The sequence below is a fragment of the Biomphalaria glabrata genome, chromosome 6 (assembly GCF_947242115.1).
Source record: "Biomphalaria glabrata chromosome 6, xgBioGlab47.1, whole genome shotgun sequence".
In the NCBI taxonomy this organism is placed as follows: domain Eukaryota; kingdom Metazoa; phylum Mollusca; class Gastropoda; family Planorbidae; genus Biomphalaria; species Biomphalaria glabrata.
Window position 1 is genome coordinate 2763784 of NC_074716.1, and position 25726 is coordinate 2789509.

At 32.9% G+C, this 25726-nt stretch overlaps 1 protein-coding gene across 10 annotated transcripts in view; it reads left to right on the top strand.

Annotated features, from left to right (window-relative positions):
• Positions 1-25726, top strand: part of LOC106051473 (uncharacterized) — a 116011-nt gene that overhangs the window by 59196 nt on the left and 31089 nt on the right. For 9 of the 10 annotated variants that reach the window (XM_056033467.1, XM_056033476.1, XM_056033474.1 and 6 more), the window contains 29 exons: positions 41-148; positions 920-1006; positions 2094-2158; positions 3405-3608; positions 4317-4397; positions 4666-4735; positions 4901-5015; positions 5133-5231; positions 5637-5887; positions 6176-6250; positions 6684-6854; positions 7335-7487; positions 7711-7821; positions 7933-8099; positions 8979-9165; positions 10144-10391; positions 11717-11845; positions 12104-12307; positions 13507-13644; positions 13900-14150; positions 14692-14837; positions 15487-15712; positions 16247-16390; positions 17079-17159; positions 17399-17634; positions 20220-20243; positions 22053-22252; positions 24328-24456; positions 24609-24717. In XM_056033467.1, the coding sequence (XP_055889442.1) occupies positions 41-148; positions 920-1006; positions 2094-2158; positions 3405-3608; positions 4317-4397; positions 4666-4735; positions 4901-5015; positions 5133-5231; positions 5637-5887; positions 6176-6250; positions 6684-6854; positions 7335-7487; positions 7711-7821; positions 7933-8099; positions 8979-9165; positions 10144-10391; positions 11717-11845; positions 12104-12307; positions 13507-13644; positions 13900-14150; positions 14692-14837; positions 15487-15712; positions 16247-16390; positions 17079-17159; positions 17399-17634; positions 20220-20243; positions 22053-22252; positions 24328-24456; positions 24609-24717 (4209 nt within the window). The remainder of the gene's footprint in view (positions 1-40; positions 149-919; positions 1007-2093; positions 2159-3404; positions 3609-4316; positions 4398-4665; positions 4736-4900; positions 5016-5132; positions 5232-5636; positions 5888-6175; positions 6251-6683; positions 6855-7334; positions 7488-7710; positions 7822-7932; positions 8100-8978; positions 9166-10143; positions 10392-11716; positions 11846-12103; positions 12308-13506; positions 13645-13899; positions 14151-14691; positions 14838-15486; positions 15713-16246; positions 16391-17078; positions 17160-17398; positions 17635-20219; positions 20244-22052; positions 22253-24327; positions 24457-24608; positions 24718-25726) is intronic. The other variant, XM_056033472.1, reaches the window with a different exon arrangement.

The following is a 25726-nucleotide window of genomic DNA, read 5'->3' on the forward strand; positions in this document are numbered from 1 at the left end:
AACATTAAAAAAAAAACTCATCTTAGGTTTTTCTCCCCAGGTTCTCCCATTGAAGAATGGAGATAAACTTTTCTTGTCTGAGAACATCATGTTGTTGTTTGAAACAGATGACTTGGCCCTGGCTTCTCCTGCCACTGTCTCCAGCTGTGTAAGTAAAACCCATTTCAACTTAGAGAATGGACTTTAGTTTTACTAAGCTTATATCAACTCACTCTGTCTGTCTTTTTGTGTGGTAAAATGTTTGAACACACTCATTCCTGGATCAAGTTGAAACTTTGCGCAATTATTCATAGGCATAGAGTGGCATAGACAATACATGAATCAATTTTTTAAAATTAGTCAATTAATTACTGGTAATGGATTATTTTTTTTATACCAACTAGGGAAATTAATCCTAGTGTATTCACAAACACCGCTAAATAATTAACTCTGTTTCTCCCACACCCATTATCAGATCAAGTTGAAACTTTAAACAATTATTTATTGTAACTAGCAAAGCATGAATGAGTAAAAATAAATTACCATTTAGTCAATTAATTATTGGTAATTAATTATTTAGATTGATATTGAATAAGGGAAATAGCTTCTAGAGTACTGATATAGGTGTAGATGTAGAGTTCTTCCCCTTAGATAAGCTTTGTTGTTGTTTTTTAAAGGATTTTTTTATATTTTGCTTGTTTATTTTTATTTTTCAATATATTTTACCAAGGTTAATTATCTAGTTTTTTTGTTTTTTTAAAAGATAGAGCATATCTCTGTAAATGTTTTTTTCTTTGTAAATATTACAATAATTGATGCTATAAAATACAGCTACTAGTTAAAAAACTTAGACATTTCATCATCCATTTTATCGGCTTAATATCTATTGCGTGACAGTGCATGTTCAGTAAAAAAAATATTTGTTTTTTGGTCTCGCTAGGGAATCCTTTACCTGGACAAGGATATTGTAAGTTGGCAGCCAATCGTCAAGTCTTGGCTTGATACAAGGTCACAGCTAGAAGTACATGTAAGCTCTTGTCTGATTGGATAAATAGAACAGTAGAATAGAATAAAATAGAATAATTAGGGACAGTTTTGATAATCTATTAGAATAAAGAAAAAATAAGCTAATAAGGGAATTGTAAAATTGATTTTTTTGTTAACAAATAAGATAAACTTTGTTTTGTCTAAGAAAATGTGTCCCAGTTATCCTTCACCTTTATCTGTCTCTTAGTCTTTTGAACTGTTGGGGCGCCATCATTATCTGTCCACTCCCTTTCTCCATTTCTCTCTCTCTTTTGCCTTTGGATAGAATCTCTTTCAATGACAATATGTCACAGGTTTAAATATTTACAAATAGTTGTCAACATAAATCATTAAATGGAAGTACAATGTGTTAAATGAGTGAAATGTTTTGTTTTTTTTTTTCTACAAGAACGCTGCTGTGAAGGAAACACATGAAGTACTTTTAAAAATATTATTATCTGTTTTCAATGTCATCACAAAATACATTTATTTCAAATCTTATGCATTATTTCAAAAGCTTTATCACATTTGCTTTTTTTATCCTAAGAAGCTCAAAAACATTTGATGGCAACAATACTCACCTGTTGTGCTGTAGTGTACTGATATATCATTATATGTTATAAACAGTGACTTTTCATTATCATTGTTAATCAACTTATAATTCTAGAGAATTTAAATAGTCATATTTGTTGTATTCATATCACTTGTGATCAGAAATGATTAAACTCATAGTTATATTTATCACCTCTTGGACTTTCAAATTAAAAATATGAAATTTAGTTTTATCTATTTTGAACACAGCAAAACTGTACAATGTTTAAACATTTTTACAATACCATACCACTAGCATTAGACCTTATCAAATAAATTAATTTAAAACAATTGTTTATGAAACTGAATTGGTTGAATCCTTTTATTTTTAAATTAATAACAAAAAATTTATTAGTAAAAAAAATTATATTGGAAATGTAAAAAAATAGAAAGTTAAAACGAATCTGTTCCATAAGAATTTGCCTCCCTTTCTTTTTTATTATCATTATGCTCTTGCTGTAGCAGACATTCTTTTTTTTTTTATCTCCCTTGTGTAGGTATTGCAAAGAGCTTTCCAGAAAACACTGGATCCTGTTATAAATTTTGTTTTCTCAGAGACAAAGTAAGCCTCAGTGTGACATTTTTCAGTGTGACATGTTTTAGTGTGACATGTTTCATTGTGACATGTTTCATTGTGACATGTTTCACTTTTGTCTTTATTGTTTGCTTGGTTATTTTGTGTACTATTAGACTACTTCACCACCTGCGGACAATGGTTATGCTTGCCCTGGGTGTGGCAAAATATCTAGGTCACAGCTGGGGCTGCGCAGCCATGGGAAATACTGTATTCCTCATTAATCTTCGGACTCAAAGACAAGCCTTATTATTATTATTAGACTACTTCCGTGTAGCTTTTTTTGTATACTATTAGACTACTTTGATGGATGTGGCAAACTTTGTAGCTAGCAACTACATCAGCCATGGGAAATACTGCATTCCTCATTGATTTTTGAATCAAACTTTGGCCTATTGAATGTCTTGACATATATTTCTATTTCTTTGCTAGAGCATGATGAAGACTTGTAGCCTGTTCTGTGGGTGGACCTGTATGGTGACATGTATGCACTACACACAACAGCAGGGCTTTTGCGAGAGGATTTGAGCCTCTCAAGCCCTCACTCAGTTGGAGTTTGATGATGATGATTCGTTTGCCAGAAATACAAATGAAACAAATTAGAATCAGCCAGGAAAACCAAAAATTTAGCAGTTTTAGGTCACTGATTAACATAAATATCTAGATTGACACATGAATATGCGTACAACATAAGTACCTTCTGTTTGAAGTAAGGTCTGTGGTGGACAAAGTAAAATATTAGAATGTTCCTGAATACTGGGAACTTTACCTTTACAATTGAGGTATATTGTACCCTTACAATTGAGGTATATTGTACCCTTACAATTGAGGTATATTGTACCCTTACAATTGAGGTAAATTGTACCCTTACAATTGAGGTAAATTATACCCTTACAATTGAGGTATATTGTACCCTTACAATTGAGGTATACTGTACCCTTACAATTGAGGTATACTGTACCCTTAAAATTGAGGTATACTGTACCCTTACAATTGAGGTATATTGTACCCTTACAATTGAGGTATACTGTCCGCATGTCCAACAAGCTTTGATTGAATCTCAGGCATTAGTTAAATACCTGGTGTCAGTAAAAGACCTTAGATAACAATAAAAAGTTAACCTTTCTGTCTTTGTTTTAGACCTTAGATTTTCTTTCTTCAATTTTCAAATCCATAATCATAAGTCATTACAAAAAACTATTTCTAAATTTTCCCCCCTTATTTTTGTTCTTAGACCCAGTCTCCAGTTGAGTGAGGTAGGAATGTTACACTCATGTTTGGCTCTCCTGTCAGCCATGTTGGCAGACAACATTGAGGTGTCTGGGGAGCTGCACATTGAAAGACTGTACCTCTTCTGTCTGATCTGGACATTTGGAGGACTTCTGGATATTAGTGATCGTAAACCTTTCAGTGACCTTTTGACCACACTGTCAACAGCGTAAGTATGCATGTTTTCTGGATAATACAAGGTTTCTTTGATTTCATTTTGGATCATTTTAAGTAAATTCTTATACTTGCAACCAAACAACAAAATTCCCAATAAATACCTTCCATCTTGATTAAATATATGGTTTTATTTAATTGTTTTATTTTATTCATGAAGAAGATATGATTTGTTTTAAAGTCAATGGCAGATTTCTTTTGATGGTCCTGGGTTTGAACCCTGATCACTATCATCCTCTCTGTCCTGCAGAAGGTTTGGACTAGGATGTAATAATCTTCAACTTTGAATCTGAATGAATGTTCAAAATGTTTATTGTATTGCCAGTTTGCCAGATGATGACAGATACATTTCTGTGTTTGATTATCAAAATGTTTATTGTATTGCCAGTTTGCCAGATGATGACAGAGACATTCCTGTGTTTGATTATCAAAATGTTTTTTGTATTGCCAGTTTGCCAGATGATGACAGATACATTTCTGTGTTTGATTATCAAAATGTTTATTGTATTGCCAGTTTGCCAGATGATGACAGAGACATTCCTGTGTTTGATTATCAAAATGTTTTTTGTATTGCCAGTTTGCCAGATGATGACAGAGACATTTCTGTGTTTGATTATCAAAATGTTTATTGTATTGCCAGTTTGCCAGATGATGACAGATACATTTCTGTGTTTGATTATCAAAATGTTTATTGTATTGCCAGTTTGCCAGATGATGACAGAGACATTTCTGTGTTTGATTATTATGTCGATGAATCAGGAGAATGGGATCCATGGCATTCAAAGTAAAACATTTTTGTTTCTTTTGGCTTGAACTTTTTTACAATTAAAAAAAAGTAAACATGTTTGTTGCTTCAACATTTAGTTAAAATAATTTTTTTTTTTTTTTTTTTTTTTTTTTTTTTTTTAAACATTTAAATTTAGCTTTCAATAATTAAAAATGCATTTAAGCTTCTAGTTGTTTTTTTGTTTTTTTTTATCATTCTGATGAAGGAAATTAAGTTTGTTTATTCACATGAGAACTTTTGATCTGTTTTTGTTTTACCTTTACAGAATGTCTGAAGCATCCTCAACAGACAACCAAGATTTCCTTGGAGAAGTTTTTGTGGATACCATTGACATAGTATGTAATGAAACTATTTAAACAATTTTTGTATTCTGCAATATAAAATTTAAAACCACTTATAAATTGTTAAAATCAATCTCTATTCTAGAGTGGAGTCTTATCAAGATTATATTACCCAAAATATTCTTTTCACATCTTGTAAAACTTTGTTTGACTTTGTAGATTAGAATTCGTCTGCTGATGGAATTTTCTGCTTCCTCTGGTCGAAATGTGTTATTGGTAGGTCCCCATGGATCAGGGAAAACTAGCATAATTAATGAATATATAAATAGCCAAGGTTAGTTGAGGTTTTATCTTTCCTTTATTGAGATTATACTATTTTGCATTGAAAAATATTTTTCTAACAATGTTAAGAATATTTGTTGTTAATGCTGAAGACTTCAATTATCTTCAGATCCTCAGTTGTCAGTTTGCAAACGTCTAGTGTTTTCTGGGGCTTCAACAGCAAGGCAACTTCAGGAGTTTATAGAATCGAACATACATCACAGACAAGGTTTGTATCCAGGCCCAATTCTGGATTTATAGAATCTAACATACATCACAGACAAGGTTTGTATCTAGGCTCAAGTCTGAGTTATAGATTCTAACATACATCACAGACAAGGTTTGTATCCTGACCCAAGTCTGGGTTTATAGAATCATAGGCTCAAGTCTGAGTTCTAGATTCTAACATACATCACAGATAAGATTAGTATCCAGTTCCAGGTCTGGGTTTTTAGGTTTTTACATTAATCATAGGTAGTAAGAGTTTCAAGAGCTTAACTGATGATACAATAGCTATCTGTTGTGTATAACGTAGTCTACATTTAAAGTCTATTTTAAAAAATGTTTAAAAGTAGCTAAAATATTAGTAATGTTTTTGTTTCATTTTTAAAACTTTGAATGTGTCGCATCCCAGGATTTGTTTATGGAGCAAAAGAAAATAAAAAGTTGAAAGTTTTCATCGATGACTTAAACCTGCCACTTCCTGACAAAAGCGGGACTCAGCGATGTAACGAGCTGTTGAGACAACTTCTGGATGAGAAACAGTTGTTCACCACAGAGAAGCCTTTTGAGTGGCATAAAGTGGAGGGTCTGTCTGTCATGTCTGCTATGGTGCTCAATAATTTTCCTTCTGCTCAAAACAGATCTGTTTCACAGCGCCTTTTGGTTTGTTTTTTTTTTTTTGTGTTTTTAGGGAGTTAAATTTGTAACAATATTCTACTTCTAGTTTCTTGCATAATTTGACTAGTTAGTTACATTTTTTATAATCAATTAGTTGAACTCTTTTCATTATACTAAATTTAAAGGTTTTTTTCTATGTTTCTGAAATGTATTCAATGTCAGAAAATTTTGCTTTTCAAATTTATTTACATATGTCATTTTTTAATATCCAAATTTTATTTTAAAAAAAAGACTGATTTGAATTTGTCAACTAATATGTCATTTATCTATCAGCGACACTTCTCTGTGTTCTATGTACCAGTTCCACAAGGAGACTCTCTGAAATCAATAGTGGATGGAATTTTGAAGGTAGATAATATAACCTCATGTAATAATGTGCCATAAATTTTACTGATCATAATTAGTCCCTTTAGAAAGTTAGAACTAAATAAAAAGTTAATAATTAGACTGATTCAAAGATTAAATTATTTCACTTTCAAATAGTGAATGCTTTGACTGACTCAGTTAATGATTTAAATTACTCCCTAAATGGTTTGACTGACTCAGTTAATGATTTAAATTACTCTCTAAATGGTTTGACTGACTCTGTAAATGATTTAAATTACTCTGAATGATTTGACTGACTCAGCTAATGATTTAAATTACTCTCTGAATGATTTAAATTACTCTCTGAATGATTTGACTGACTCCGTTAATAATTTAAATTACTCTCTGAATGATTTCATTACCTCAAGGAAATTATTTTGTTTATTTAAATGATTTGACATTTAATAATTCACAGGGCAACATGACCAAAGGAAATGGTGCAGAATTAGAGCATGACCTTCACAACATTCTTGTGTCTGCTTCCTGTGAAATGTTGACCTCGTTACAAAATGTCCTTCATCAAAGTCCTATGGAAGGACGCTACCACTATTTGTTTACTTTGAAAGATATCACAAAATGCTTTCAGGTGACTTTATAGAAAAATGACGCAAAATAGATCAGTGATATTCATAACAAACAAATATTCACATTTGACTAGAGTAACACCTTTAGTGAGTCACTAAATTTAGAAAAAACTCAGAATAGAAGTCTTAAAAGTAAAGTAGCAATTATAAATAAAACACTGAACCATAATCTTCAAATACAAAAATTAAAAATTAATAAAATACTTAGAAACACAGAAAGATACAAGCATATTCCTTGTTCCATATGCTAGGGCGAAATTGTACTAATACTCTGAGTTGATGGATCATATATTTCATATATATATTAAAAGGCAATCGAAAACTAACTATTAAGTTTTGTGCCAGTTAAGAATGTTATGAAATGGTTATTACTTTTTTTAGCTGGTAATGTAAATAATATTTATAAATTTCTTATAAAAACATAGTCAAGTGTATAAGGCAAGAAGTTTTTAACAAGTTTATTTGTTATAATTTTTTATAAGTGTCTTAGAAGATTAGCAGAAGAAAGTAAAGCAGACGACATTATGGTTGTCTCCCTTTGGCGCCATGAGCTTGTTAGAATAGTCAGAGATGGCATCAGCAGAATGGCTGACCTACATTGGCTAGATGAGAAAATTACAGCAGTTTTGAATGAGGTAAGCAAATTATCTTGAGCCTATTAAAATATGTGTATGAATAATCACTTTTCTTTTTCCATGGACAATAAATCTAAAAACTAGATTTAAAAATAAAAAAAATACAGTGTAATTCTTGAGATACAATGTTTGGTTCATGTAATAAAATTTTTTGTTACAAAGTACAGTTCATGGGATACTTTGATTGTTCATTTTTTTAGTGCTGTAATTTTTTTGTATTCAGACGTGGAAGAAAGACCTCACAAGTCTCCATGAGAACTTTGTCACTTTTCCAGTTGACACTCGAGTTTACCAGAGACCTTTGACCTCTGTAGCAGGGACCAATCAAGTTAAAGTAAAGCTTTTCTTTGAATCGTTTTGTTTCATGGTCAATGACATTTTTTAATATCTTTAATTATGAAAAATTGAGTTGAGTCACTATGTCTGTGTGTATGATACCCTACAGGTATCTCTTCAACCAGTGGTCAAGTGGAGTGACCTACACAGCTGTATCAACACACACCTGACCAGGTACAATGATGAGTTTGGAAACATTCGACTCAACACAATGTTATCCGACTTGGTTATCTCCCATGTTGTTAGAATACACCGGGTCCTCAGCTTCCATCATGGGTGAGTTGGGTTTTTTTTTTCAGTCAAAACATTTCATTTTTGTTTGTTTCGTAAAATGTTTGACATGTTTTGAATGTCCCTTCAGAACTGTAGGCAATATACATCCATGTCCACACAGGACAATGGGGATGGGGGCAGAGTGGAATGACTAGGCATCCATCCATTTTGGCAATAGATATCATACATTATGTTTATTTCTGTTATATATGATTATTGTTGATAATTATTTTTTGGATTACCGGTAATTATTCACCTTTAGCTTTTCGTTAGTCTGTTGGAACATCAGGGCACTAGATCTGTCAACTGTGTCTTTCTATTCCTCTCTGTCTTTTGCCAAGTGTACAGTCCCTTTCATTTATGTGCCTTCGAGTCTTAGCTTGTTTCTATTGACAAAGGTCAGAAGGTCATCATGGGACCTGAAAACCAACACTAGCTATAATTATTATTTTGGATAAATCATCATACATTTTTTTTATCTCAAAGAAATGGATTTTTTTTTTTTTACAGAAATAAGCTCTGCAAGCAATAATAATATGATTTTTTTTTACTGTGTTTTTTTTTTTAAATTATTTTACAATGTTGGTTGTCAGAAGACTGGATGGCTGCCTGGTCGTGTGGTTTGCGCGCTGGACTGTCGTTCGGATTAATCGACGGTCGAGGGTTCAAACCCTGCCAGCTCCCATCCCCCGTCGTCCTGCGGGAGGTTTGGACTAGGAAGTAAACTATCTTCAACTTTGAAGTAACATCCGAAACATGTAAAACAAACAAACAAAGACTTGAAAGCTTAATTTTGTTGATGGAAATAATTGAAAGTAGATCTATGTGATCATTTCATTTTCAAAAGACACAGAGTAATTAAACATCACTGTCTATCTGCAGGGGTAACATGCTGCTCATTGGTGCAATAGGCTCTAAGCTATCTACACTGTGTCGCTTGGCTCTCCATGTTGCTGATATTCCCATACACAAAATCGATACGTCCAAACAGAGCAACTTTTTTGATGGTCTAAGATCTGCTATAAGGCTAAGTGGCTCGGAGGGCAAGGTCATAGGCCTTTTATTCACAGTATGTATGTATGTAATCTTGTACATTATTTAAGACTATAAACTGTTAAGACAATACCCATGAAAAGTGTTGACTTTCAGTCTAATATTTTTTTTTCTTGTATCCTCTGTTCTAATTATAAAAAGTAAAAAAAAATAAATCACCAAAAGCTGGATTTTACAAAAAGGAAAATATTTGGTTGTCTTTTGATGCCCAATTCAATCAAAAGTTTGCATTTTTCATCACAGCAATCTGGTGATGCATATCAAAGGTTCGGTGATGAAGGGGAGGTAAATGAGGAAACTATACATAGTTAACTTTGTGAAAGTAGTTTCCCTTTGTAGTAGAGTAGAGGTTATCATAGGGTAGAGCTTCAGCTGTTATAGGTCCAGGACTTTCAGGTCCATAAAAGTAAAAAAAAAAATTACTGGTGTCAACTGACCTGTCAATATTCTTGTTATTTTATTTTTTAGAAACTGGTCCTTCAGTCAATACATCCCTAAAAAATCCAACAGAAATGGAAGACTTAAAAAAAAATTGCCTTTTGGCTGAGAAGTGAAGAGAAAATAGAAATTTCTTTACCGTATTTCTAAATTTCTTTAAAAAAATAATTAGGTTAAAAAAGAAAAAAAAACAACTTGCAGACAACAAGCATTTTCAGATTGGTTAAATCTTAGTAACCAATGCCTTACATTTAGATGAGTAATGTTCTCAAATGTGTTGAGGCAGGGAGCTATAATTATTACAAAATAAGTTGGACAACAAGGCCAGTATGGATGTATATAAAAACCTAAATGCATAATATCTTATCTTATAAAATACAGACGTAACTTCAAAAAAGAAGATGATTACGTCCTATTTGTAATGTATTTAGTCACGATAACCAACGACTTAAATTCTGCCAAGTCATTGGTTTTCCTGGCTGCCTCAGGCAACCCATTCCATGCTTTGATAGCACTAGTACCTTTCTTTTGAGACTCTGTTTTTCTTATCTCCAAGGCAAGAGATCTGGAAGATCCTATCTACATGGATGCCATCAATAGCCTTCTGGTAAGTGGAGAGTACCCACATCTCTTCTCCAATGATGAAATGGAAGGACTTCTGCTGGCTATCCAACCAGCCATGAAAAGGGAGACAAGTAGTTCATCTGTTGACCCCATGAAATTTTTTGTCTCCAAAGTCAAGTGCAACCTTCACCTTCTCATCTGTCTGCATCCAGGCCATGACCTACTCAGGACTGCTGCCAAGTAAGCCATTATTAAATGCTTTAAATATAAATTCACTTTTTGAACATAATTGTCACAGAGCCCAGCATGAGCAATAGGTAACAGTGTACTACTAGAGCACCAGTAAGAAGGGTAAACAAGTGATTTTGATATCATGCTCTCCAAAATGAACTTGTGTGAATGGCAATGCTAGAAATGTCCATTCAAGATCACTCTATTAAGAACTGGGGTTGAAAACTACAAAAAGCACTGCTGTCTAATAGAATGGATTAGATTTGGTTTGTTTAACTAATATTGCTAGTTTGACTTAACAAACATAATTTTGTGATTCTTTATTTTGATTTAAATTGTTGGTCTTATTACAAAGCATATATCAACTCACTCTGTCTGTCTGGTAAAGAGTTTGCACCCAATCTCAGACCAAGTTGAAGTTTTGCACAATTATTTCTTTTACTTGACAACACAAGAATCAATTTAAAAAAACCTAATTATTTAATTGACTATTGATAATTAATTATTTTGTTTGGTATCTTGAACAAGGGAAAGAATTTGTACTTGTCTCAAATGGTGGTATAAGCTGAATGAGTCCCCTTACTTATATGAGGACACAGAACCACTAAATTATTTTTTAACAAGTGAGGACATATTCAACTCATCAGAGGAGTTTCATTTAACAATATAAAAAAAAAATTAATGGGCTAGAGGTTAGCGTTAGATACCAGGCTATCTTATCTTATATAATACAGATGTTACTTCAAAAAACAAGACGATATGAATGAGATTATAAAAAAACTATTCAGAATGGTTTTCTTAGAGCTAGTGATGATTGTTATGTGTACTTGATGTCTGAGTGGGTAAATTATTATTATTATTATTATTATAGCTTTTATATAGCGCTACTTTCATGCTTATAGCATGCTCAGAGCGCTTTTTGGTCCAATCTCATTTGTGGACCAGTGGGGGGGGGGGGTATCTAGGAGTTGGTTTTCCGTGCTGCCATTAGGCGCTCAGTAAACACAACTCTGCCCGAGTCGGGTGTCGAACCTCGAGCCCCCCTTCTAGGTAGCCAAGCCAAGCCAAGTTCAAGCGCACTTGGCCTCTCGACCACGCTTCCCACAAAGTTGGGTTTATAGTTTGGCTAGTTTCACAACACCCTGGCCAAAATAATAATTAAAAAAGCTTGTCTTTTTGTCTGATGACAAATGAGGAGTGCAGTATTCCACAATGCCATGCTGCAACAAACATAACCAAATATAACTGTACAGTTGTTCTTCATCTAGCCACTTAACTCTTTAATTAGGTTCTTAATTCAGCTATATTAAAAATGTGTCTGTGAAAATCTGTAGGAACTATCCAGGACTGCTGACTGGTTGTCAAGTCAACTGGTTGTGTGACTGGCCTCAAGAGACTTTGCTGAATGAAGCTTCATATTTCATTAGCAAATATCAGCTGACTGAGGACTTTGAAGATCTCAGGTAATTGAAAAGTTATACTTTAAAATATTTTTATGAATTTATGCAAAAGCTATTTTGATAAAAAAAAAATATTAATTAATGTTTAAACAAAAGCATACAAATTTGAATGATACAAAGCTTATTACTTTTATTCTAATAATGCACAGATTATAAATCACATGTAATACATGTTTGGGGCCCATAACTTTCTCTGTTTTATATTCGCTGATGATTACAGACTTCTGCTGTCATTGAGCTTTTCTTTGTTTTCCTGAACAGAGAGAGCATCACCACAAGTCTTGCTAACATTCATAGTTTTGTGTTGAGAGACTGCAAGCAGATCCCTTGGGCTGGTGATGTGAATGCAACTGTCAACATGACCTCCTTCAAAGTGAATGAGAAGAAGAAAGACCAGCTCAAGTTCAGCTTAGCCACTGTGCCAAATCTTCCTTACTCTAAGGTCATCTTGCATGAAAGAATCAGGTAACAAATCTTCCTTACTCTAAGGTTATCTTGCATGAAAGAATCAGGTAACGAATCTTCCTTACTCTAAGGTTATCTTGCATGAAAGAATCAAGTAACAAATTTTCCTTACTCTAAGGTCATCTTGCATGAAAGAATCAGGTAACAAATCTTCCTTACTCTAAGGTCATCTTGCACGAAAGAATCAGGTAACAAATCTTCCTTACTCTAAGGTTGTCTTGCTTGAAAGAATCAGGTAATTTTGTATTGTAATTTTATCAATATTAAAATTGCATTGTTAGACATTTAAAAAGCATGGTAAAATATAAGTGTAACAGAAAGAACTTCTACCATATTTTGGTATACACTTAGAACTAGAAATCAATAAAGGGACTTCTTTCTAATTAAATTCGCTTTAAATTTTTTTCAGTGGCATGGCTAAATAATGTTTAATGCAGTTATGAAAGCAGAAACAAGAGAGTGGCATTGTGGGATTGAAAGAGTAGATTTTTCAAAATAATAGAGTCGGATGTAGATATATATTGAAGTTGTGAAATAAGCTGTTATGGTTTTAAAGAAGTGAATTTTAAGATGTATTATTGTTCAAATGCTAGAACTTGAATAGGAGTATTCATATTTCATTATTAAATAAAACATATTAGCTGGATTTCATGAAGGTTATGATTCATTTTGTGTTCTGTGTCACTGCCTTTCATTTTTAGTAAGATTTGGTAACTGAAGGCATTCAATGGATGTTAGAAGTTAATCCTAATTATAGATTCAATTTAAAGTGTAGCAGCCAAGGTAAAAATCCAGGCTGTTACAATAAGCTTGCTAATATCATGCTTTCTAGCTTTAATCCTGAGGTCTGGGACTTTGGTTTAAGGTTTAAGAAGTTTTCATTTATATTTGTTCATTTGTGTTCAAGACAAAAAAAGATGAAGGTGCTGGACACATTGTTCTCTTAGTAAAGCTTGACCACATCTAGGCAAACTTTACATGTCCCAGTCTTGAATGGACTTTTACTCATTTGTTGTTTCAATGACAAACTTTTGTGTTAAAGCATTTTTAGTATTTGTAAAAAGGAAGATCGTGCCTTCTTCTGTTTCAATGTTTTTGGATCTGCTCTTGCCAGTTTTTCTAAATGTATTTACTGTTGACATTTCTATGAATGAAATATATAATCATATCATTAATTCTTTGTTTATTTCTGCATGCAGATTCAACCACAGAGACAGAAGTAAATCAAAGAATGAAGTCTATGTTGGACCTACAACTTATAGAAAGTTTATGGAAACGTTCAAGTATCTTTATCTCTGGAAGTCAGGGGAGAGAACCAAAGCAGTTGAGCAGCTTAAGTAAGAAATAGTTGTCCTCCTTTTCATTAGTTGTGTTTATGTTAATATTAAATTATTTATTTGGAGAGGAATTCAAAACTAGTGTGATAAAATTTGAATTTTTTTTTAAATGTCTGTCAAAAATATGTTTACCAAAATATTTGAATAAATTAGAACTTGAATAGGAAGTAATCTGTATTTATTAAGTTTCTGGACTTATGAAACTCTATTTGATAACATTTCTATATATAGTTTTTAAACTGTTTCAACTCTTAGGAAAGTTATCTCCACTTTGGACAAAACAAGACTCGATGCTAAGGTGATGAAGAAAGGAATCAAAACTCTGAATGAGAAATTTGAAGGTGCACAGACCAACACTGCAGAGCTGCTGAACAAACTGACTGCCAAGGTTACAGCACTGGAGAAACTGAAGGCCAAGATTGGTCTGAGCAAGTCTCTGGATGCCTACCTCCAGTTGAATGAGATGGATGTAGGTGAGGTTGAGGAAGAGGACTTCTTTAAAGAAGGTGAGTTTCTAGAAGCAGACTGCTTAACACAATAGAGTTAAGGCAGCTCGATAGACTTGCATTTAGTTGTGTGTGGCTTGTACATTAGAACAGGTAATATTTAATAAATCAGTTTGTTAAAATATGTTTAGAATTCAGGAAATGAGTATATGTAGCAATCTATTGAAATAATTGTACATAATCGTGTGTGAATGTATTTGAATCTAATTGTTATGGTTACAGTAGTAACGCTTAGGTGGTCAATTGTAGTCAAATTGAATTTCCATTTGTTTGGATCAATAAAAATTATCTTATGTTATATTATTTTGAATCTTTCTAGTCAAACTGTCCCTTTCTTAAGAGGTTTCTCTTGGAGATAATAAGTGCAGTATGTCACAGGACTACCCAGACCCAGCCTAATATTTTGTGACATCTCAAACAAAGCCATTGTCCCCTGGAGATCTATTTAAATTTTCTGTAGGAGGTTCTAATCTTGAACTTAAACTGATATAACAAAAACAATTTATTGAAAAATTCATAAATACATTTATGTACTTGACAGAAGAGTATGATGCCTATGATGCTGAGTTTGATCGGATGAGGGAAGCCAATTTAAAAACTCGACAAGTTCAGGCCAAAGATGAACTAGAGACACAAAAATCTCAAGTGGAACAATGCAGAGCTAACCTGGCATATGCTAAACAACAGGTGATATTTGGTGTCTAATGAGGCCATATTGACATTTGAAACGAATTCTAAATTAATGTTTTAAACATGCATCAAAATATCAACTTACTGTTATTATGATTCTGATACACAATTAGTCTACATACACAATTAGTATACTCTTACAAAGATATTTTTTTTATCAATGGAGGAAAATTATTCTGACCCTTACTGCTTATGGAATTTACACAAACTAACATGCACAGATCAAAATATCAACTTACTGTTATTATGATTCTGATACACAAATTGTCTAGATATACAATTAGTCTACTCTGACAAAGATATTTTTTTTATCAATGGAGGGAAATTATTCTGACCCTTACTGCTTATGGTATATACACAAACTAACATGCTTATAAAATTAGAAAAACACTATTAGCTGACATAATTCATGACATTATTCCTTATACATTATTAAATAAACATGATGTAATACTCAAAAAGTGAAATATTAAATCCATTTCTCAAGAATAAATACAAATACCATTAAGTGACCACATAAACATATAGCACAATCTCAACAGCTTGATCATCATATCTGATATAATTACATTCTTTGATTAATTTTTGGTTCTAAAGCTCTTGACTTGGAGAGTTTTTTTTCATATCTGTGACGATTTGTGTCCAGGTCATCTTTTGGAGGAACAAAGTGGACCGTGGGGTCATCGAGCATGTCCGAGCATTCTCCAACCCTCCCCTTCTTGTTGGTCAGATCATTGAAATGGTGATGGTGCTGATTGGCAAACGTCTGCCATCCCAAAGGCTTGTTGAAGTGAAAGATGGCACAAGTAAGATGGAGATGTCCTCCAGGATGTCAACTAGTTCCAGTGGTACTAAGACTCTGGTTAAGAAAAGTAAGAAAAGCTGGGTTTTAATTTTTTTCAAATCTGGGTATGAGTCTGTAATCTGATGCTTCTTAATTCTATTGAATTTGATGAATTCGATTTTTTCATCTACTAGTGTTTTATTTATTTACTTGATGTTTTGTTAATCCTTCATATTTGTTTTTTTCCAATATTGATTAGTGACTTGGACCTTTACATTTATATTTTAGAAAAAATACTTGCAATGATTATTAGTTCTTATGAAATGAATTAGTGATATGAATGTTCATCTTTTAGCACTTCATCACAATCCAAAAACTAATTCTCTAACATTTTTAACTAGCTTTAAAGTAATTTAAAAGATCTACTATAGAATGCTATAGATTCTGTGAATCATGACTTGCAAAAGTATTTTGTAATTCAATGTTTGTCCAGTTGTTTGTTTTTTTTTGTTTTCAAATCTAGATATCTAATCTAATACTTTTAATGCTATTGTAATTGAATTTTCATCTACCAGTGTTTTATATAACATTACTCTCATAAGTATCTTCTATGTTTGTCCAGCACCCAAAAGTAAAGAACCTGGGGATAAATTTGACAAGACACAATGGAAGAGTATGCAGCAGACGATGTCAGATTCTGTCAAGTTTGTGGACATGTTGCACAATCTGTCCTGGGAAGATGGCTTACCAAGTGACGTGTTGGCAGGTTTGTGAAACACTTGCGTTTATGTGAATCCCTTACACAACAGAGAAAAAAACTAAGACATAAAACTAAGAAACTTAGCCTGTGGGTAACTCCTGTTTTGCATCAAGAAGAATATTGGATAAAGTTTTATGAATAATCCTACTTTGTCTTTTTTTTATTTGTTTGCAGCTGAAGAAGGCTTTATGACCCAAACATTTTTTCTTTTTTTACTCTGCTCGTGCAAGGTTTCTTATAATAATAAATATTCTTGTAATATATTTCTCTAGGAGTACATTTTTATATACTTTAGTCTTTAGCACATTACTGGCTGCTACAGTATGGAAAGTTGTCTCTTTCTTTATGTAGAGCTTGTTTTTTTTACTTATCACTACATGTCTTTAGAGCAGCGGTTCTCAACCTTTTAAGCTCGGCGACCCCTTTTTACAATCCCCCACTCTGCCGCGACCCCCACCCACCCTCACACATACAGCAATAGAATAGTAGGCAATAACTTTCCACCATTTTGATGGTCTTAGGGAACCCTGGTAAATCGTCAGTCAACTCCAAAAGGGGTCGTGACCCACAGGTTGAGAACCCCTGCTTTAGAGAGTGTGTGTTAGTGTGGGTGCATACATTCCAGGTATGAGACCCACTATAATTTTAAATATTTATTTTTTTTAAATTACATTTTCCAACCTGTTTTCTTTAGCTGTGGAGAGTTATTTGGCCTGCAGTAAAGAAGGACAACTGGGTGTAACAGGGGAAGGAAGTCTCTTGGAGAATGCTCAAGGTATTCCTTTTGTTATCAAAATGTTTTTGATTTTTTTTCTTACATTGACAGCAGTTTAGAACACACTACCATTTTATAATTATGTATTTTAAAAACATTTTGCTGTTGGTTCAGTAAAAAGAAACAATATTGTAGCAATATTTATTAGTTCTAATTTTTATTCTTTCATTATTTGCCATCCAAGCAAATCCCTATTAGAACATCTGCTAATTTATTACATTAAAACTCTTTACGTGTAGAGAAACAATTCCAGGCTGTCAAACAGCGGTCACCTTCCCCAGGGGCCAGGACAGGCCTGACCATAGCTGGTGCCAAATATGCTAGTGAGGACTGTGCTACTCTGGTCCACTACACCATAGCCATTGTGGAATACTCTCGCCTGTGTGGCCCTCTTAAGTCCTCCATTGAACGGATGCATGAGCTGGAGAGAGAAATAGAGGAAAATGAAAGACAGCAGAAGTTACAGGAACAGGAAGTTAGTATTTTGTATTTATCATGCATGGGTTTCTATTTGTGCATGTTACAACTGAAATGTTTTAGTAAATATTATAAACCAAAAAAAAATTATTTAGTGGCTAAAAAATTTCATTTCCATAAAGGTATGACATTTTTAAAAAAAATTCTTTCACAAAAGAAAAAAACTTGAAATAATGTGATATGTCTCACCTAATTAGTCTTGGATTTGTTTAACCCTTAAAGTGCTGAGCTGTTTTACAGTGAGTGCAAACAAAATGGAATTACTATTTTGATGTTTAGAGGCTAAACTACCACACGCGTTTTAGGGGTTAAATTAGACAAGCCTTGTGGTTCATCTCTATAAACTATCTCACTTTGATAGTAGAAATAGTATTTTACTGCTTAGTTCTTAAATTTTTTGTTTTTGATAACTTGAAGATAAGAAATGCATCAAATCAGGTAAAGAAAAAATTTTGTCTTATAAGATTTAATCCTTGAAATATTCTATCTAGTAGCCAATCAGGATATATTGTTCTCTCGTAACTAAATAAATGCATGTTTTACATATATATAATATATGAAATATTTAAGCTGTTGATTGAATGCATGTTTTAAGAATATATAATATATATTACATATTTAATAAAACATATAACACAACTTCATAAAAAAAAGTCTGATAAAGTTTTCATTGAATTCATTTAGATAGTTCTATATTCTAATTGCATGTTTTTTTCTACATTATATTAATCTGTGACTTTCATTTATACTTCATGCTGATTTCATTTTTAATTTATAAGTTTATGATGGAAAGTTTTAACTAGTTTAAAAAAAAGTAAAGTAAAGTTTCCCTTTCAGACCTTGCAATCTATGGGGCAGATGATGTTTAGGTCATCTGTTTCTGCCCCCTTAACCCTTTCTCTCTGTAGTAATTATTTACCACATTCTGGTGGAATCAATGCTGGTATCGTCAGTTAGGAGAGAAAGGGTTAAATAGTTTAGAGGCCAATAAATCATCTTTTTAAAAATTATTTTTTTAAATATAACTTTTACAAAGTTTTAAAAAAAATAATGAAATGAAAGAAAACTATTTTTCATACATTTACTTTTGGCTACTTGAAAGAAAAATGATAGTAAATAAAAAAAACAACTTTTGTTGAATTAAAAAAAAAAATTAAATAAAAAAATAATCAATCAATCACATATTCTGTCTAGGGCTAAAAATAACAACAACAATGAGACTTGTTATTAGTTAGCAATGGTTAATGAATACTATTTTGCAAAATGTCACCACCTATCCCTTAGTCTGTTGGACCGTTGGGGCACCACACAAGATTTGTCTACCATCTTTTTCCATTCCTCTGTCTTTTGTTTTGGATAGAATCTGTTTCACTGGTCCATTCTTTCATTTTGTCTTCCCATTAATTTCTATGTCTGTCTCTTCTTCTTTTTCCTGGTACTGCTCCATTAAGAAAGGCCTTTGTGAGCCTTCAAGACCCTGTAATATGGCCATAGAGTTTTAGTTTGCATTTTTTGATAGTTGTTATCAGGTTAGGGTCCAATTGGTATTCTAATCCTGTCTCTAATTTCTTCATTTGTGATGCAGTATATGTGATACCTGTAGTATCTCAATTTCATTGCTAGGATCCTCCTGTCTAGTTCTGCAGTCAGCATGCAAGTTTCCCAAGCATATAGAAATCTGGCCATACATATCAGTTTTTTATTTCTGAATTCTTTTCTTTTTTTCCCACATACATATACGTGTGAACATCAGCACAGAAATTGAAAATCTCTCACTAAAAAAATATACAAATAAACATAGAGTTGAAGCTAGCAAATGATACATACATATATTAAACATAAATAAATAACAGCACCAGGGACCAAGTTTTTAAGAGAGAAAGTAGTGAATTAAAATGCTACGACCTTTGACCGCTGGGGTGGTAATTTGCATACGGGCGAAATGACTCTGGATCAGAAGAATGTTTTTTGACATTCCGATGGTCTAGAGGCTAGTTTCGCTTGGTGCGTTATCGCTAGGCGGTGGTGTCGAATCCAGAGTCACAGGTTCGAGCCTGGGTCGGCACATGCCCTTATTTTCGTAGCATTTTAATTCACTACTTTCTCTCTTAAAAACTTGGTCCCTGGTGCTGTTATTTATTTATGTTTAATATATGTATAAAAAAATATACAAGATTAATGTTCAGATTTAGAAAAGTGTAAAGTCTATAATCTCATTTCAGTTATATAAGACTAAGACTGCATTATTGATCATTATTCGAAATTAGTTGTGATTACTCAAGCAAACAGCTATAACATTGACTAAATAGAGCAGACGCAACATAGAGAGAAGCTCACAGGGTGGCTACACACAGACTCCCTTGATTGGATGAGCATGGTGAAAATTGAAACAAAGACCCTTTATATTTTTTCACACATCTTGTAGTTATATCAATGCATTATGTTAAATAAGATTAAACTAAATTATTTTTTTTGTGTTTTTGATTGATGACAGTTTGTTTTTTAAAAATCTGGCAACTTCTGCAATCTTTGCTTGGTAACTGACCTATATTTTTCCTCTTCTCAAAAACCTTTATGTTCCAGAAGAATCCAATCTTTAAAGTCAAGGTATATTTTGATTTCTCACCACTGATATCTTAAATTCTTGCAAGATAATATATGTCTTATGGAGCTATTTCCCTTTTATATTTTGCCCTACTTTTGAAGCCTTGCTTTTGATTGGTTTGTCATTGCATTGTTGTGTGTCTCATTGTTTTTTAATATCATAACTATACAGAGATTTACTGTGTCTGAATATAATTGTGCCTAAATTGTCATTGCTGGACAGAGAGATTGCATTTCAGAATAATCAATTATGTAGATAATTTATGTTGTTTTTTTTTTGGTTTTAGCCAACCAATTTAAATTTTAGTTTTGTTTAAATTTATTTTGCTTTTTAAGACAAATACTACAAGCACAAGCAAAGTAAATTTAAACAAACGTGTTTAAAAAGTTAAGTTTAAAATTTACATATGAAACTAGAAAAAAATTTTTTTAGTGAAAAAATCTAAATCAGAAGTTTAATATTTAAAATGATTGGTGTATTCTTTGCCTTAATTATTATTGATCATCAATATGGCAGACATTTGGTTAAGCTTAATATTAATTATGCCTTTAATAACAAAATGTGTTCTGATTACTGTGTCCTAATGAAGTTTTTATGATAATCAACTCTTAATGGCTTATAGTATTAAGACATACCCTGCGATATCTTAGAACAGCTCGTGATTATATACTTGTGTGTGATGCAATTACTTAGAAAATAAATTGCTGACAGCTAATTTGTTCAAACTGATGTCTAATGTTTTGTTGATGTTTACAGCTTGATCATTACTTTAAGACTGCTAATCAAACCTTTAATTCAACGTTTTGCATTATTGCATGTCTATGATTAGGAATAGAAATGGAATAGTTGCCAACTTCAGAATTTTCATGTGTGCTGCTAATGTCATTTATAAAACCATTTTACAATAGATATTAAAAACAGCTTCTGTAGTATTTAAAATAGTTTACGATATTCATTTTTATACTCTAATAATTAGGTATTTGTCTTCCCTTGTATTGTTTGAAATTAATTTTATCTCCATGTGATTTTGTTTGTTCCAAATAATATCTCATCAAACAAGTGTCAGTTTCTCCCTCTAGGACATTGTTATTTCCCTTACATGTAACTCTCTTAGGGTCACCATAAAATGATGTAGATCCACAAACTTTATGTTACTAAGATTTCTGGATATAATTTGTTGTTTTTGGACCTATTTCAGTTAATTTTAAAGCGCATAGAAAAAAACAGGACCAAAAAAAAAAAGAAAGAAAAAAATGGAACCTTTAAATCATCTCTAACCAGTAATCTAAATAATCTCTAACCAGTAATCTAAATAATCTCTAACCAGTAATTTCTAAGTTTATTTGAAATGATTGATTACAATTACTTCAGATTTTGTTTGTTCACTAGCCTATACAAACCTTACACGGTTTTGTTGTCATTGTTTGGCTTGCTACTAAATTGGCAAACTTCTTTACCATCTGAAAAGCTTACACTCGTATGTTTATTCCTTATTATTAATGTCCAGTCAATGGCATTTACACATTGCAAGTATGTTTATAAATAACTTTTCAGTCAATTACAGTTACTCATTATTTATTCATATTTATTCAAACTAACTTTTATGTTAAGTTATTTCATTTATATACATTTATTTAACACAAGGAAAAAATTTTTAATTTCAAATATAGTGGTGAAGGTCAATACTTATTTTGTTATTTATTTTTATTTTCATATCACACAAAATTATTGTCCATCATTCTCTTATGCTACTGAAGTCCTTACTTATTAAATAAACTGTGACTTTAGTGACAACAATTGTGTCTCGACAGGCTAAAGAAGCTGAGAAACCTCAGGAACAGGAAGAAGATGAGGAAGAAGAATTGTCTGAGGCTGACCTTCCCAGAATGCAGAGTGAACTGAGTGAACTGCAGGCTTTATTTGACAGAGCTGTAGTTGAGAAACATTCTCTAGAGATGGAGTTGCAGTCTATGAATGAACGTCTCAAGTCTGCTGTTGATTTTATAGAAAGGTATTGGTTTAAATTCCTAAGTTTTGCCTTCATCTCTGTTTCAGGTCTAGCCACTGTTTGTTTTGCATGTTTCAGGGGATATTACTGTTTGTATTGAATGTTTCAGGGGATATTGTGTAGCCACTGTTTGTATTGCATGTTTCAGGGGATATTGTGTAGCCACTGTTTGTATTGCATGTTTCAGGGGATATTGTGTAGCCACTGTTTGTATTGCATGTTTCAGGAGATATTGTGTAGCCACTGTTTGTATTGCATGTTTCAGGTGATATTGTTTTTCTTTGTTTCTATTAATGAAGATTATTGTAAGTCCGAGCTGTAACCCCTTTCAGGTTATGGTTAAAGTAATTTTGGATATCAGCAATCTTCAAGTCATGTCTGCCTGGTTGTAAGGGAACTCTGGGGTTGAGTCCCTTACTACATACATATAGCTCAATGTTCTAGGGTATGATTCTCACATGCAGACCTTTACATGTATAAATATTACAAAGCATCACTCAACAAAGGAGTATAAAATTAGTATTTATTTACAGTCAACAGCAAGTACACATATAATATTGAATGCGTAATCATCAATAACTGACATACTAAAATATTCCCAACGGACATACTACAGGGCGCTTAGACTAGATTCATTGAACAAAAGACTATCAATGCCACACATAATATTACCCACAAATAGTCAGTTCTCATACATAACAATGAATAGAAATAGAAGTTATAACATTTCCTTACGCTAGGCATAAAACTGGTAAACAAAACACAAGCACCCTACTCAGACCATGTCAGCTCTCCAACTGGTAGACTGACCGCTAGAAAACCTTATTGTCCCCCCTTGAAAATCCCGTGATGAAAACAATTCACACACCAACCAACAAAATAAACAAAACACACACACAATCTCACATCTTACACACCCCCGCTCTTGACACTGGTCCTGCAGTAAAGTCCACTCGACTGTCGTTCGGACATCTCAATAGTCCCAGGTTGATAAGTTGATACCTTGCCTGCTGCCTTCCCCCCCCCCAAAAAATTAGCTGTAAAAGCATGCAAAACTGCTAGATCTTACAAGAAGCACATTTTTTATAGACACATATGTATTGAATGGTGGCTGAGTGGTTAAGGGCTTGGCTTCCAAACCTGGGGTCCTGGGTTCAAATCTCAGTTAAGATTGGGATTTTTAAGAAGCCACCCAACTCTAATGGGTACCTGACTTTATAGTTGGGGAAAATAAGGCCACTTGGTATTGTGATGGCAATATGACACTCTGTTCATTAACCATTGGCCATAGAAATAGATAAGCTTAACATCATCTGTCATAAATACTGCATATGTCTGAAAGGATGACTTTGCTACTTTTACTATGTATTGCATAGTAACAAAATAAAAGTCTGTAATACAAGTAGGTGAATAGAATTCTTCCCTTTATTAAAATATGTATGTACACTTGTTAACTTTATCTATATAGAAAATAGCGTTAGAAAAATAAATATCTTATCTTATATAATACAGACGTTACATCAAAAAAGAAGATGATTACGTCCTACGCGTCATGCATTTAGTCATGCATATTAACCAATGACTTAAACTCTGCCAAGTCACTGGTTTTCCTGGCTAGCTCAGGCAACCCATTCCATGCTCTAATAGCACTAGGGGAGTATTTGTACAAATTTGTCCTAGAAATGGGACGAGGAATGTGCCTTTATCTTTGTGTCTTTCAGAGTATTTTATTAAATTCTGTTTTTGTATTTGAAGATTATGGTTCAGTGTTTTATGTATAATTGCTACTTTACTTTTGAGTCTTCTGTCCTGAAGGCTTTCTAAATTTAGTGATTTTACTAAAGGTGTTACTCTAGTCAAATTTGAATATTCATTTGTTATGAATCTCACTGCTCTATTTTGTGTCTGTTCCAGTTTCTTAATGTTTTCTTGAGTTGAGGGGGTCCCAAACGGAGGATGCATATTCTATTATTGGCCTAACCAAGGTTATTTTATTTTACGTAACTGTGGGGCATAGTGTGATGTGATATTAATTTCTAGAATTAAGTTCTGTACAAGTATTGTTCCCTTTTTCTCAGTCTCAAGTCTCAAGAAAGCAAATGGAGGCAGGAAGTCCAAGACAATGACGGCAATGAACTTATGCTAGCCAATTGTATTACAGCTGCTGCGACCTTGACCTACTGTGGACCAGTAAATATTGACACAAGGTAAAATTGTATTTTTTTGTCATTTTAGCTCTCTTGTTTGTGTTTGTAATGTTATCAAAGCACCTTGAGCTTACATTATGCTTGTTAAAAGCACTCTATAAATTAAATTATTATTATTATTATTATTTGTATACATTTGATGACGTATCTAGGCGCAGGATGGGAGAGTTCTTCATGCAAGTTTGTGAACACCATGGGGTGCCTCTTCATAAGCAAATGTTGTTTAGAAACATTGAGTTAGTGGACTTCCTCTATACACCTGTAAGTTATACCAAGGACTTCATCTATACTCTGTAAGTTATAACATGGACTTTCTCTATACACCTGTAAGTTATACCATGGACTTCATCTATACTCTGTAAGTTATAACATGGACTTCTTCTATACACCAGTAAGTTTGAACCATAGAGTTAGTGGACTTCCTTTATAAACCTGTAAGTTATAACATTGAGTTTGTGGACTTTCTCTAAACACCTGTAAGTTATAACATTGAGTTTGTAGACTTTCTCTAAACACCTGTAAGTTATAACATGGACTTTCTCTATTCACCTGTAAGTTATAACATGAACTTCTTCTATGCACCTGTAAGTTATAACATTGAGTTAGTGGACTTTCTCTTAACACCTGTAAGTTATAACATTGAGTTAGTGGACTTTCTCTAAACACCTGTAAGTTATAACATTGAGTTTGTGGACTTTCTCTAAACACCTGTAAGTTATAACATGGACTTTCTCTATTCACCTGTAAGTTATAACATGGACTTCTTCTATGCACCTGTAAGTTATAACATGGACTTCCTCTATACACCTGTAAGTTATAACATGGACTTCTTCTATTCACCTGTAAGTTATAACATGGACTTCTTCTATACACCAGTAAGTTTGAACCATTGAGTTAGTGGACTTCCTCTATACACCTGTAAGTTATAACATGGACTTCCTCTATTCACCTGTAAGTTATAACATGGACTTCCTCTATACACCTGTAAGTTATAACATGGACTTCTTCTATGCACCTGTAAGTTATAACATGGACTTCTTCTATTCACCTGTAAGTTATAACATGGACTTCTTCTATACACCAGTAAGTTTGAACCATTGAGTTAGTGGACTTTCTCTATACACCTGTAAGTTATAACATTGAGTTAGTGGACTTTCTGTAAACACCTGTAAGTTATAACATTGAGTTAGTGGACTTTCTGTAAACACCTGTAAGTTATAACATTGAGTTAGTGGACTTTCTCTAAACACCTGTAAGTTATAACATTGAG